The sequence below is a fragment of the Pezoporus occidentalis genome, unplaced genomic scaffold, assembly GCF_034315485.1.
Source record: "Pezoporus occidentalis ecotype Australia unplaced genomic scaffold, CSIRO_AGI_Poc_V1 ctg66, whole genome shotgun sequence".
Lineage (NCBI taxonomy): Eukaryota > Metazoa > Chordata > Aves > Psittaciformes > Psittacidae > Pezoporus > Pezoporus occidentalis.
The window spans coordinates 512,961-528,386 of record NW_026916009.1 but is presented as its reverse complement, the minus strand read 5'-3'; the positions used below and the strand labels follow the sequence as shown (position 1 = coordinate 528,386).

The 15,426-nt window shown below is 40.7% G+C and overlaps 1 protein-coding gene across 4 annotated transcripts in view; it reads right to left on the bottom strand.

Moving 5' to 3' along the window:
• Nucleotides 1-1,234: 1,234 nt before the first annotated feature.
• The window catches only part of INO80D (INO80 complex subunit D), a 45,494-nt gene continuing 31,302 nt past the window's right edge, over nt 1,235-15,426 (bottom strand). For 3 of the 4 annotated variants that reach the window (XM_062640611.1, XM_062640612.1, XM_062640613.1), the window contains one exon: nt 2,840-14,510. In XM_062640611.1, the coding sequence (XP_062496595.1) occupies nt 13,342-14,510 (1,169 nt within the window). In that variant the 3' untranslated portion in view covers nt 2,840-13,341. Of the gene's footprint in view, nt 14,511-15,426 lie in introns of all 4 variants that reach the window. The other variant, XM_062640614.1, reaches the window with a different exon arrangement.

Below are 15,426 nucleotides of genomic sequence, written 5' to 3'. Positions count from 1 at the left end.
CAGGAAGACAAGGCATTAAAGTACAATCCAGTTGTGTCCTTTGCCATGAAACCTTTGCAGCATGTGTTAGCATGGAAGACTGCATCATTCACTGACACCGCTTACCCCTCAGCCTGAATTACAACCAAGCACTGTGAAATGCTGCTCTAATTATGCTGTCTAGAAAAGCTGATCCACTGTTCATTAACAAGAAAAGTCAGATTACTAAATCCCCTTTTCATCAATCTCTGTTCATGGTTATTCTGGTGATCAAATCAGAATTAAGTGAGACTGTTTATGAAAAACAGAACCTGGAAGATGGTCTCACATAGGACATGACTACTTACCCTTGGCAAGTCACAACCTCAAACATATTGGAGATGGAAGACTAGCAAGGCAAGCATCAGCTGAAGCACAAACCCCTTGTGTCAGAAAGCAAAGGGGAAGATGCAGCAGCAATCTATTCACTGCAAAGCATCCAAGGCATAGGTCTGTCTGAAAAGAGGTGGAAAAGCTGTTTTTGGAAGGCAAACATGGCACCAGAAGGTTAGTGCCAGACAAGGCAGCCTAGTTTGCACCAGCCACAGCAAGGTGGCGGAACAGCAGCTTTACCCCAGAGCACAGGTGTCTGTGTCCAAACAAGGCAGTGGTGATTCCCAACATCTGGATAATCGAGGTAGTCACCACAGGTAGGCCCTGGCCTTGCAATCCTGCCAAAGAGCTGACCAGAGCTCACAGCAACCCTTATTTCTCATCCATATACCAATCCTCAAAATAATGCCAAACTCCAACTTACCAGTTCCAGTGATGAAGCAGAGATATATTGTTTAGACCTCAGAAAACATAACAACATGTAAGGAACAAAAAAAAAATCTATTCCATACACGTTAAATTGTATTTCAAGTACACTTCTGCAAACTCAAACCAGAAAATAAGATGAGGGGGATCTGGTCTCCAGGGCAGTGATCCAGAGCTAGAAAGTACTATAATTAGAATCAGGTCTGAGACTGAAGATCCTGGTTTGTTTGCAAAACTGATTAGCTAATGTCATTAGAAAGCAATAAAGAATAAGCAAGAGTAGAATCAGACTCTACAGCTATCTAAGCTAAGGACAGTTTAATAACTGTACTTAGGATACGTTTTAAAAGAAAAAAGAAATCACTTTATGGATTAGATTGCAGCCTGGGCAATATGCATACGTCTCAGACTTGGCAAAATGGCTTGAGGAAGAGGGTTTCAACATAGTAAACACAGCTACTTCACAGCAAGATTTATTAATACATCCAAAAGAAAGAAAGAAAATCATTTTGTCACACTATATACAGATAATACATACAGTGTTTTATACACATATTACATCAGTTTTTACACAAGAAAAATATACATAAAAATGTAAACTTTCGTATACAAAAACCCTTAAACAAATTAAACAAGGACCAGATAACAAAAGGAGACCAATCTATTATCATTTCATTGATTTTTTTTTTTTTTTTAATTGTAATACAGTACATTCATTGAGAAGTATGAGGAACATGAGAGCCAACCTTTCCTATTTAAAGGGAAAGTACAAACACAAGCTTCCCTACCTGCCCCTGGAATGCTGTCTGTGGGCCTCCAGCACTAGAAGCAGTAGTGTGAGCTGCTATCGCTGCCAGGCACCCAGCAGGAAGGGACCCTTCTTCTTGGGCATCCTCATGCACCACACTCTCCAAAAGCAATACATCCACAGAAGGAATCTGGACTGGGCTTTCTGTGAGTATTAGCTAGTCTTCCAGCTAATACCACGAGACGGGATGCAGCAATGCAAGTTTGTATGTTCCCTTTAAGCAGTCATTAAGTGGATTTAGCTTTGCTGGAGTTAAGTTGTTTATTTTTCCCAATGTACAGTATGCTGAACACATGTCAGGGATGAGAGGGAAGAAGGAAGGGGTGTAAGAGACTGCTAATCCTTGCTACCATGCAGTTACTTCAAAATCAGGTACGTTTGCAAGCTACAATTCACTGGTTCAAAAGACACTGCCTCACCTTTGCTTTCCCACTGCAACTTGTTTTACTTTTTAAACTCTAGTGGCCAAACAACTGTACGAGGCTCTTTGTTACAAGGCTGTTTCTGATATCAAAATGTGATCAAGCTACCTTTAAAATGACACCAAACACAAACTTCTCTTGAGACAGCCTTAAAAAGAGTGAGCATTCCCTCTAAGCATTTTGGATTGTCCACTTGCCACCTTCTCTTTTATTAAATCTGGGATATTTACCCTTAACTGCAAAAGGATATTGGTTGAGATCCTGACATCTCTTTTGCTGCACTTGCAGAAAAAAATTTCATGGAATCGGAAGGAAATAACAAAACCCAAACCCACAACAATAAACCCAAACTCTAAAACCTCAGGAATCAAATAAGAAGGGAACTACTTAATATGTTGATGAAAAAAACTGTTGCAGAAACTCATTGGAAACAAACTATAGGCTTCTCACATTAAGTAAGTTAAAGACTTGTTACAGACATCTTCAGTAAGAACATCCATCCTCCACAAAGTATGTTAAAATGTAACACAATAGCGATGCACTGGTACTTCTCTCAAAAAGGACAGAAGGACATGGAATCTCCTCAGTGATATCAGTACTACTAAACGTAGGAGGTGAACAACGATTTACGAAAGAAAAGTAATGAGGGAAAAAGCTCTGTAAAAGAAACCATGAATCATTAATTATAATTGGACAAAAGGGGGATGGGGCAGAATGCAATTACAGAATGCCTCAGAAACCTCTGAAGGAAATAAATACATAGAAACTTTTGTTTCCACTTCTTCCTTATGTCCATATAAGCAATGGTGGGAGTAAGGGCTTGTCTGCTTGCTTTTGTTTTCCTTTTTTCTTCTTTTTTTTTTGTTTAAATAACAGCCCTTCTAGTAAAAATTCAGAAGACAATTAGATGGCTTTAGATAATTAATAAGAGTCTCCTTTTTAAAATAAAACTTTGATAACACATTTCTCCATTCCTTCTATATAATACAGCTTCAGTGAAAGTATGTTGTAAGGGAGCGCAATTTGCAAAGAGTGGGGGGAAAAAATTGCCAACCAAAGTTCATAACATATACACATGTATATGCAGGACATCTACACTCTATATACATATTTAATATACGTATGCATGAGTATATATCAGGAGAGAACAGGTACGTTCTCCACATACATAAACCGAAATAGCGTAATATACGTGTGTGTATAAATATGTATTAATACACACACAGTACAGACATACCCATACACACGCCCCAACATATGTATCATAGAAATCGTCGTGTATGATTGCATGAAAGCTCAGATGGAACAGCACACCAGTTACCTTTTTCTAATAGAAATGCAAGGAAGACAAAGCTCCATGGCTGAATTGTGGCCAAGAAAAAACTGTGCCATATCCATACGGAAAACGTGGAATGCAGTACGACTCGATGACAGAACTGGAGCAGCATTCTGCATTGAAACTGAAGCCTAAGTTAGCCAGGAGTTTCAACAGTGCTTAAATGTGACTGAGCAGGTTCTGACAGCTGCTTTCTGCTAAAAGGATACAGAAGCTCCACTTAGCCAGAAAACAGAAAATAAAACACTTAAAACCACAATGCACTTATATAAGCGAGATCATTCAATACACAACTGGATGCAAAGTGCTAGCACGTTAATGGTCAACTCTGCAGCTCGTTTTAAAATGTTTGATGGTAAAATATAACAAGCTGTATTTCTCTTGATATTTTTGATGACAACCTCACTGCTCAGAACAGAGCACAGGGCTGCCTTGTGTTTACTGCCTGCACTACAGAAAACACAAACCAAGCTCCCTTTTTCTCCCTGGGGCTGAAAATTGAAGACAGTTTTTGGTGTGTTCATTTTTCTACTTTTGAGCATTTACCTCTAAAATACAATGCCAGGTTAACCTTTTAGTATGCTAGGAAGCTTTGCATCAGGTTCTAAGAAAAGTCTGTGTTCATTTACAAATCACTGTCATACTCAAGCACAACTGAATAGCTGGGAAATTCTGCGTAAGTTCAAGCAAGTGCTTAGGGCCCAATTCAGCTTCCACTACAGTCACCAAGAGAATTTCCCTAATGCATAAGCAGAGCTGGATTGGGCCATTAAACCTGATTGCTGACAGCAAAAGAAACAGTAGAGATGCAGGGACAAGGAGGAGCTGGAATGGACGCAATGGAGCAGAGAAGCAGAAGAGGTCGGCATTGCAAGAGGCCTCAGTTAGTATTAATATAGAATAAATGAAAGCAGAAACGTACCAAGGCAACTCCACCGTGAGGGCTGAGGTAACACAGATCAATGGTGACCAAGCTCATATCAGTCACTGATGTCATCCAAATCCCTCAGAAGAATTAAAACAACCTTGTTTGGCACAAGTGCTTACCTGTTACACGTATGCTACGTGGATAGTCTCTCTCTTTTAGCTCACACACTCGCTCATGTTACAACTAATGTACATGTGTGTGATACAATGTATACCCCACCTATACATCTATATTCATGTATATATAGGTTTAGATTGATTGCATTCACATGTATTTATTGTACATCATGAGGGCAAGTCCACATTCCGCAAAGTGCTACCAACATCTCATATACAGATACATCTCTCTGTACAGGTATACACAAAAATTGGTATATTCTTCACCATAAAGGCATAAAAGATTTATGCTCATAACTCCTATTACCATCAAATAAGCAGAAGGAAAGGCCTCTGACAACTTCCACCTCCCTGCCCTTTCACTTGTATGTGTATGTGCCAGAAATGAATTGTGGGGAAGAGGAAAAGGGGAGGGATGCCTAGGGGGGTGTTGTTAGGGAGGGGGATATTAAAAAAAAAAAAAAAAAAAAAAAAAAAAAAAATTGAAAATTATGATTTGATTTGCAACTGCTTAAAAAATGCCTTCAAAAAATTCAAGTGTCTGTGCAATACTGGAAGCTCTGTTTTTCTAAACAGATTTCTAAAGTCACCAGGATCATCATCATTAAAAGTGATACTGTATGAATAAATAACAATTAGGTTGCTTTCTCCAGCCTAAACAGAACAGTATGAAGAATAAGCCAATCTGTAAGAATGTTTCTGACTTCTCACAATTGCAAGCGAGAACTCTCCATAACGAAATCTTCCATCTCCAATTATAGGGGGGAAGGAGGGGAGGGAAAAGTTAAATGGCCATAATTAAATTCAGAATTTCACAGCGCAAGTGAAACTCCCTGGATTGAAAATGTATTTTGTTCTGCAATGCCACAACAGCAATTTTCGGGACAAAATTAATATACACAAAAACACTTGTGAAAGAAAATAATCTACTTTGAAGACAAGATCCTGTTACAGAACACAAACAGTGCCCCTTACAACCTAATTTGAAAACACAAGTACACTGATTGACAACATTTTCCAAGTCAGACCACAGGAGATTCAGGTATTAATTTGCAAAGATACAGCAATTCCCATGCCTCCCCATCCATCAAATGCAAACCTTCCCATTTCAATTTCTCCTGAAAAACATCACTCACTTCTCCCATCTTTCCTCCTCCCCCATTAGTTTTATTTCAAGGCTGTCTTTGGGAGCTTGGTATTTTCATGGCATTTTAAATAGGGCTCAATGCAACGCATTTAAAAAACAGTAAAATTGACATGATATCAGAGTTAGCCTTATAACAGAAGATTATGTAGTAGAGAGTTTCAGTTATTTATACAACAGTGAAGACATAACAACCCCCTACTAAATAATCACATTTCTACAATACATTCCATCACCTCTTGACTACTTTTCTCTTTACAAAACTATGACCTACATACAATATACACATTCGTATCGCACATACATCCCCCCCAATGCATATTTTTTGTGTGTATATATAATACATACATGCACACAAGCAGTCTAATTCTATTTATAAGTCACAGTGGGAATTCCTTTGTGAGGAAAGGAGGGGAAAAATTCCTGAATAAGACACTGTAGATTCCTAATGTTCTGACTTTTCAAATTCCAACTCACAGAGCTAACTGGAAATAAATATATGAAAAAAAAAAAAGAAAGAAAGAAAAGGTCTTACAAACTTGGTTCACAACTTCCAGCTACAGTAGTTGGATTTCTTTAATTTGATCTATTTACCCTGTAACTAAATTTCTAATCATAGGTACAAACCACAGATAAATTATTGCAGAATGTAACAATTTAGAAAGAGTTATATGAACAGTAATATAAGGGTTAAAAAGAGTTCTATGCTTGTTGATACAGGATACCATTTTATTTTATTTATATATATATATCTATATATAGATATAGATATCTGCAAGGTAGCAAAGAATAGCTGTACACCTTGACACGGCAAAGATCCAGTGTAAAAAGGTGCTTCACTAGTTTGTTTTTCCAAAAAGCTTGTATATAATTTTATAGCTATTAAAAACACATATGCAACATAATTCATTACACTCAATACAGCTTTAGTATAAAACTTATAATTTATGAGGTGATGTTAATAGCATAAATTAATATACCATTTCTCTTTAAATCTACAATAAGTATTCTGAAAGCTCATTGGGGAAGGGTATCTTTAAATAAAAAGTTTAAAGCTGAGCGTGATGAAACAGATTCTGTACGTTGAACTTGAGATGAGAGCCCCGAGAAGAGTCCCTAAGCCAGACACTGTTTACTATAAAACTGAACAAAGATTTCTCTTTCTTGCGCTCTCACATAGGTGACGCTCTACCTTAAATTATTATTTACTTTTAAAACTATTCACTTTTTTTTCTTTTTCCTTTTTTTTTTTTTTTTTTTTATGTTTTGTTTTTTGTTAACTGCCCTTATTTCTACAAGGAATCCCTGAGACATACCCAAAACTGTACAGTGAAGGTCATCACTGTTCAGAGAAACTGGTTCAACCCTTTCTGGTAGGATGTAGCTATTTTGCATGAGAATTGAACTGTCCATCATTTTAGAATGAATCTATTTGCACGGGAACCAACCACACCGTTGAAGACGCAGATTAGAGAGTCATTTCAGGGTAAATCAGCCCACTCCAAGGCAGAAGCCAATGCCATCGCAGTTAGCTACAGCAGAGCAATCTGCACCAAAGTTAAAGTTTTCCAGAGGATATCTGGGAACGTTACCTATCCAAAGTTCCCCCCCTGTGGGCACCGGCTGATGATGACAGAAAGCAGGTAAAACATTAGCGTTACTCGACCAAGGTCAACACATGTATGTGGTCGATACACAGGTACTCTGGGCATCTGTGTGTGTGTTTGGGGGACTAGCAGGGAGAAGGAGTAGGAAGAATGCATTTTTCTGTATCAGGTAAGTACAGTTTTAAGGTCAAAAGCACAAGTTTCCTCCTGTTCACTTCCAAACCGAATTCTGTGAGCCAGAGTAGACTGAAAGATGCCAACACGTACTTCAAGGAGACAGAAAGTGTTCTCCAACTCTTGCAATCGATCTATGGCCAAGCCCACTTTCTCCTTTCATGCTTCCACTATGTTACCTTATTCCACAGCAGACAGAGAATGAGTATGCAAAAGCAAAATACAACAGGGGAAAGCAAAGAACCCAACAACCAGGAAAAGTAGCAGAACAGCAAGGAAAAAGCTCCCAAGCCAGTCACTAATGTAGTGGGGTTTTTTCTTTTTTAAAAAAGGGCTGAAAACATGAGTGAGAAAATTGTCAAAAGCATTTCTTGCATAACTCCTTCTCCTCCACCAAACTCTTCTTTCCCAGTAACAGTGCTTTTGTCTAGTTTTAAAGAAAAAAGCAAAACTTCACCTGATAGAGCTAAAGGCCTCTCATGACCAGGCCTCTCCTCCTAAAGTCTAAGTTTTGTAAACAGAAATGCAGATATTTCCACCAAGTCTCCTTACTTTCATTTGGGCTTGTGCATATTGAGAATAACAACTTACGGTCTTCCTCATGACTTTCTACTGATGCACTTCTCAGAAGAAGAGGAACTTGTGAGAAGGTAAACTCTTGCTAAAAATACCTGCACATTCACTGCTAGCATGTGCACTCCCATAAACAATGCTGTACCCACAACATCTAGTTTATGGCATATTAGCGTGCTGTGAAGCATGATCTTGCTCATTGCTTTGAGAAATACTCTGATCTATTGCACTGTCTTTCCAGCATCTGAAATGTATGTTATGAAATGCAGGAATCTCTCCTCCTTTTCATTTTACAGCTGTATTTGCTCAGGACCACAGAAGACTTACCAGTTGGCATTACTTACATTGGAGAACTATCTCAGAATGGGAGAATAAAAGAATGATGAAGAATGTAGAGGGGAAGGAAACAAAGGAGGTACAAGAATCCCACAACACTCCATCATTAAATGTGGCCCAGAAGATCAGAAAGACCTGAAGATCTGGTCAGTACACTAGCCCAAAACTATTCCTTCAGTTAATATTGACACCAACACTGGACCTTGCAACAGGCCTGCACTGAGAAGCCTTCACAGGAAATGGCAAAAATACAAAAGCAAAACTAAACATCCTACCAGGGAAGCTGCCCAGACACCCACACCAATTGCCTCACTGCAGAAGGTCACTGCAGGTAAGCTCTCTACTGTTGTCTGCTGAAAGCACCTCCTGCCACCAAACATACGACCTACAAGTCCTGAAAGATTCAACTGCAGGTAGGTGGCTGGCTCTTCTAAGAATTCTCACCTCCCTGTACCAAGGCTCATACTGTTGGGAGAATTCACCAGCTCAGTGCAGCACAAAGACAGTGAGAAATACCCCTGGAGCCCTGCTGATGCCTACAAGGAAACGCAGCAGTCAAGGTGCTGCAGGAGCTCAGGTAGAAGCTGGAGTTCAGAGGCAGACTAACAATGCATGTACACAACCATCAGGGCCATGTTCTCAGCGAAGACATCTGTCCACTGTTGATTATACTCCTTCATGAGACTTCTTCCCTGGCAAGCAGATTCAAGCCCAGACTGTACTTTGATGTGGTCACAGTCACGCTTCAAACTGAATTTGGCAACTGGCTTGCAAGTTCAGTCCTAGGCCCTCTGCCCCAGCCATGCCCCTGAAGCCAGTAGCAGCACACTATGCCTAACAACTCACAACAAAACTTCCCACTATTCAATACCCATCTCCTGCTAGGAAGACAAAACCAAAAAAAAGCCGCTTTGCTTGCCTTCTTTGCTATTGTGGATGACTCTCCTCTGATATTTTTTTTCCTTGCATTTGTACTAATAACATCTCTTGAGTTTTGCCTAGCAAGTGATAAGCTTCTCGGGGCCTTCCAGTGCCTTCCAAATGAGTACTGCAAATCCTCATTTCACTAACCTGCTGAATGAAGTGGGCAATCTAGCTGTTGCCATCTTCTCCATGGTGCCTGAGGCAGACCTGCAACTGTGCTATCTCTCAGCATTATCAATTTAAAGCTTTATGCCAACCAGAGAGAGAAGAATGCTACTAACAAGAAGGGAATTAAGCATAAACCTGGAGGAACTAGAAGGCAGGAGGAGACAAAATGATGCATCTTTTCCATCTTCTTGCATCAGACGTACATCTTCTTGTATCAAAGTAACTACGAGGCTAAAGAACAAATCAACTTTGAGGTATCTAAGCACATACAACTCCCCTCAAAGTTGGCATACAGTCTTCCCAAGTGAAAGGAAACATTAAAGTGTCTCTTACACAATGCCTTAAACACCAGGAGAGCATAAGGCTGTTCCTGTACATTGTCAAAGTTCATCCTGTGTTAAGTACTTTTGTACAAAGACTAATAGAGGTGATATTATTACAAAAAATGATGTTCCTGGTATTTTATTCTAAGTCTTTTTTTTTTTCAGTTCTTTAAAACTCAAATCTTATGTAAAGAAATTAACTTTTAGGTTCAACTACCTTTATTCCATTTGTTAATACATAAAGGGTATGACAGGCATTGATCATCTCAAATCAATGGACTGAAATTGCTACACTGGCTCTTTGGTGAAAGGGTGACTAGAGTGCTAATTGCTATGCAAGATGATACACCAAAACCTTTGTGAAAGAGCATGGATACTACTCGGGAACCACATAAATAATGGCCGCACAGACCACCTTAACCAGAACTGCAGTATTTCCTAGAGGAAGAGGTGTGAAACTGGCTGCACATATATCTTAGACTGTATCTCTCACATCCAACAATAAGACACTGATTCACTGAAGTCAACAGGCTGCGTGAGCGCAGAAGCCCACCTGGAATGATCCACCATGTAAAGCTAAGATCAAGACCCGTAACTGCTTAGAAGGCTGTAACCATGAAATCAGTGGCAGTGAAAAAACAGGAGGTGAACCAGGAAAAGGCAAAAGTGGTGGCCCATTTCAGAGCTCTGTGTCAGACAGGACAGAAGGATTCCTATTTCAAATGTATACAAACCAAAATCTATTTTTAAAAGTGCAGCTTTATTGCAAACTTAGTTTGCTTATTGAAAAACGTTACGTAGTCACTTTCCAAGGAAGAGCCATCAAGGATTATACAAAAATTGAAGTCTATGTTGGGGAAGAGAGCTGCTATCCTAGGCTGCCTTAAAGGAATGCAGGTAGGTGCAAAACGACCATTGATTTCAAATGGGAATTATGGACCTGTAGAGCTTTTCCCAATTTTGAAATTCCCTGACTAAATCAATGCCCAGATTAGGAGCTGGGTTCTGTTCCCAGTTAGACCAGTACAACCTCACAATGACCTTAGACCAAAGAGCTCCTCCATAACTTATACCAACGTGACCAAGCAGAACTTGACTCTCTGTTCCTCTGTTCCCTTCCCCTCACCCCCTGCATTCGCTAAGAAAGAGAAATGTAATGTGGGGCAAATATACCCTGCACTAGCTGCAGCTTCTTTGAAGTTTGGTGGGCACAAGAATGATACCAAGACCAAAGTCCTGAAACCAATTTACAGAAATTAACATCCTCTAAAATTACATGAATAAAGAGGCAGGTTAAAGAATTAACCATTTGGTATACTAATTCTCCACTCTTTTTCAGCCAGTCATCCAAACACATTTAAGAAGGTATATGGACACAACAAAATTCATTTGCAAATCAAACAATTGTCTCCTCAACAAAGTATGGGGAACATAATACAAACATAAATAAATGCCTTGTCAGATTTGCCTCATTTCACAATACCACTGGGCATTCCTCAATCAGCAGGACAATCACAAGCAGGATTTCATAGGCTTCAACTTTTTACATGATTTTAAAACATTTAAATGTTACAAACATATTTAAATCACCACTTAAAAATATTCGGCTTATATTATTAAGATCTATTTTACCAAGTATGAAATAAGGACTTCATAACAACAGAAGCATGAAAATAATTTTTGTTTCCTCCACCCACATAACACTTGCAATTTCAGAAAAGAACATATGCATCATCCATACTCCTTTGTATTTAAGGAGGAAAAATCTTTCAAGAAAAGAGGGATAGAATGATTGCTATGATAGTAAGCAGACACAAGACCTATCTCCCATCTAAATTCTGTTCCTTAGCAAGACGGAAGGAGAGGTTTGGGTCAGAGGTTCTGGTGCGGGCCTGACTGCTAACAAAATGAGTTTCTATAGCAACTTAACTTCATTCAATGATCCCTTGCTCAAACGATTTATTAGGCCTCTCTGTTACATGTGCTTGGTATCTCTTAATTTCCTGAATTAATCTTAGAATACATGCAGGTAGGATGTTTTACTGCAAGGTAGAATGAAATATGTCAGTAAGAGACTGAAACGTGGGATTTTCCATTCTCTCTCATCTGCATCTCAGAAACAAAGAAGAGTAGAGACTTGTTACATTAAGTAGGAGCTACTTTTACAGTTAGAGTACAGTAGCAAGTTTGAGCCCTATAAAGTCACAAGCAAGTTCCTTTTTCCCTTTCCTGATAAAGAGATACAATTAAACACACCTAAGGATTTCTGCTGCTGCTCTCTCTTGGATTAAAAACCATAAAAATCTAAAAGCTAGTGAACTCCTTTCTTTAAGAACTCAAATTACTACCAAAAAGTCTGAATACTACCTTTAGCAGGTGGGCAGTAAAGGCAAAACTGTGCTGCAGACAGAAGGGGTTCTTTTCTATTTTGCTTTAGTGATTTCTCTTTTGGTTAGCCATGACTGCTGATAGGTACTTGCTGGTTCCTTACATACATTCAGCTTCCCATAGAGAGCATCAAATCTCACAAGCGTTGAAAAAATTGTATGGCTCCCAGTGGGAGGAAAACTATCCAAAAAAGTTTCAGTAGCTAGATATAACTTCAGAAATGCATCCATTTGAAACTTACCAAAGGGTCTGACCTAGACTTGTGTGGATGGGCAGAATACCAACCAAATTCTTCCCGTTTCAGCTGGGAAATACCTGTCAGCCTGTCAGGCAAGGAGTTCTTGGACAAAGCCACATTTGAAAAGGCAAATTATCAATGCTACAAGGCCACAGTAATTCAGCAAAGGAGGGAATTTCTGCACAGGAATCTTCACTCATCTTCACTCATGATCTATTTCAATCCTTCTGGTTTAATTTCTTTCTTTTTCCCCCTGGGCTAACTTTGTATCAGCCTTCAGATTTCTGGGCACCCAATCAACTGCTCCCCTTGCTGCTCAATGAATTAAAAAACATCACAATAAAACAAAACCAAAAGAACAAAACCAAAAACCCCACAAAACAACAAAAAATCAGCATGCAACAACAGTGACCAGCTCTGGAAGGGGACAACTCCCACTTCTTCACCAAAGGCAGAAAAGGAACTGCTGCTCCCTGTACCCCAAACACACACACGCACACAGAGGAGGTCAAAAGACTATTTTAAGAAAATGCCAAACTCATCTTGAACCATGACCTTGATTTAGGACTTCAGTGCAGCATTCTCAAATCAATGCGTGCAGCCAAGTTTTCCATGCCAGATGCTACCTTTGGAAAAGGGTAAATTAAAAGCAAAAAAAAACCAAACAAACTTCTGCCCACTGGAAAACTTTCTACCAGATGCTAAAGGGATGGCAAGCACTGATCCAAACCCTAGGGAACAGTAACATGCATCAGTAATCTGAGGTATCTTTCTATTTCTAGGTCTTACTGTTAAGATCAATTGCATCCAGTAACTGTGCTGTATCCTTAAGGAATTTTTGGGAACGGTGAACCTGCCTGCAAGAAATGAGCACCGGTGCGTAACAAGCACATGTGAACGCTACAGCAAGGTTCACAGAGGGCTAACCCTGGTCAGTATTGAAGCAGGGGTTTTCTTCTCAACCCCCTCTTAAAAAACAAAAAGGAAGGGAGGACAGAAAAAAATAAAGAAAAAGGAAAAAAAGGAAAGGTAGAAAACACAGGTCCCCCATCTACCTGCACAGAGCCAGGCAGACAAGCTCAGCTGGAGGTGGTGAAGGGTGCAGATGCGTTATTGGTACTGGTAGCGGTGGCACCGGTCACTGCGAAGCCCGTGGGAGGAGCTATGGAGCTGTGGCTGGGCTGCAGGTCCTTGGGGATGCCACTGTGGGAGCTCAGCTGGTGCCCAAAGGCTGCGCTGAACTGAGGGAGCTGCTGTTTAGGGGAGGTGGAGGCCATGAGTTCAGCGGAGGCAGGACCCATGCCACTAAAACTGGTCTGCGGTAACCCCGGGAGCACACTGGAGCTGTTGGGGGTCACAGTGGCGAAGGCAGGCTGTGTGGTCTCTGAGTGCGAGGTGGTAGGTGGTGTGGACAGGGAGGTGGACAGGAGGTGTCCATCTGCACCAAGAAGGTTGCTAAACGGAGAGGGGTCCCCAAGATTGACAGGAAGATTCCCCCAGTGAGTTCTGGGGTTGACCACCCCGCTAAGTGGCACATCCAGCTGAGTTGGGAGCAAGTGCTGTGCCATCATGGGCATCTCTGCTGAGAAGGTAGCTGCCAGGTTATCACCAGAAAAGGATGTGGTATGAGGGGATGTGATATGGTCACTGTAGGGAGACGGCACATGCTCACTATCATAATGGCTTCCATGGGGTGAGGAGTGTGAATGGTCACTGCTGTATTGCTGTCGTGAGGTGATCAGGTCATCTGCCTTGCTCAGCAGCTGGGCAGGGTGGGGCCTCTGGGAGGCATGGCTGCCATCATGAAGTCCATGAAACTGTCCTGGGAAGGCTCTCTCCCCAAGGCCACTCTGGCTTATCAGAGTGGCAGAAGTAAGGCCAACGTTGGCTGGGGCTGAGAATTGCCCCTGGATCTGCCCTGCCAGGGGCGTAGGTGAGTTGGACAAGGTAGCAGAACGGAGCAAGTTCTCATCCAGCTCCAGACTGGAGAAATTATCATGTACTATACGCCCATTCAACAGCTCCCCCAGATCCGTGTTAACCTCTCGACTCAAGGACTGCATTCCTGGAGCTCCAGCACCTGTAGAGAACACCCCTATCCCTCTATCTGACAGCTCCTGAACTGGCACACCATCTGTCTGTGTAAGTACTCCAATGGTACTCAGGCACTCAAGAGAAGTCACAGCCTGTAGGGCCCGTTCCAGTTCCTCAGCCTCTTCTGTGGTTGGAAGGAGATCTCCGTTTTTACCTGCAGGAACAAGGACACACAAGTTAGCACACTCCTCTCAGGTGAGCCCAGCACTGGCACTCTGAGGCTGCAGATGTACAAACAGTTCAGTACAGAGCAGCAGAGTATGATAACCTTTCAGAATGGCTTGTGGTACACAGAAAATTTCATTCACCTGTGTTAACTAGATAACCAAAGTAAAAAATTAGAAATTACACCTTCCTCTTCAATGGAACTCCCTCCCTCCACCCTCCTCTTCCACTACAAGATACCTCCCCAGCTTACTAGACCTAATGTAAAAGCACTCGAATGAGATTTTCTTCAATGCTGCAATAACACAAATAGTCCACAAACTCTCTCCTACTTACCACATTACAGCCTGGACCGGAAAGTCACACAGTCAGTATAATTTAGGTTAATTTCAACTCCAACAGTCTGATGTCACCTCATATCAGAAAATGACCAAAGAAATCACATACCCCAATGCTGGGTTGTTCTAATTTCTTTGTTGTATGTGACAGATACTAAGCCTTAGAAACCAGAAATTCAAGTACAGTTCTGATCAAAAGCTAGTTTCAAAGACGTATTTAAAGATTTTATTCTCACTCTCTTCTCCTTTTATCAAAGGCCAACACTGACTGTGACTCCAGCCCCACTCGATGGCAGAAAGATGCCATTACGGAGAATACTCTTGATTAAACTGCAACACTGACAGGCAGTAAAAATGTAAAATGAATTATTAAAATCCTAAACCAATTAGGATTTTCAGAGCAGTAGTTCTAAGAGCAAGCAAGAACTACACACACCAGCCTTCTTAATGCTGGCTTCCCTTCAGAGCTCACAAACAATAAAGCAAACGCACACTTCCTTGTCTAGAATTTATTACCTCTGTAGGAAAGCAAGCAGCCCCCAAAATGCGCGTTAGACACACTCCCTT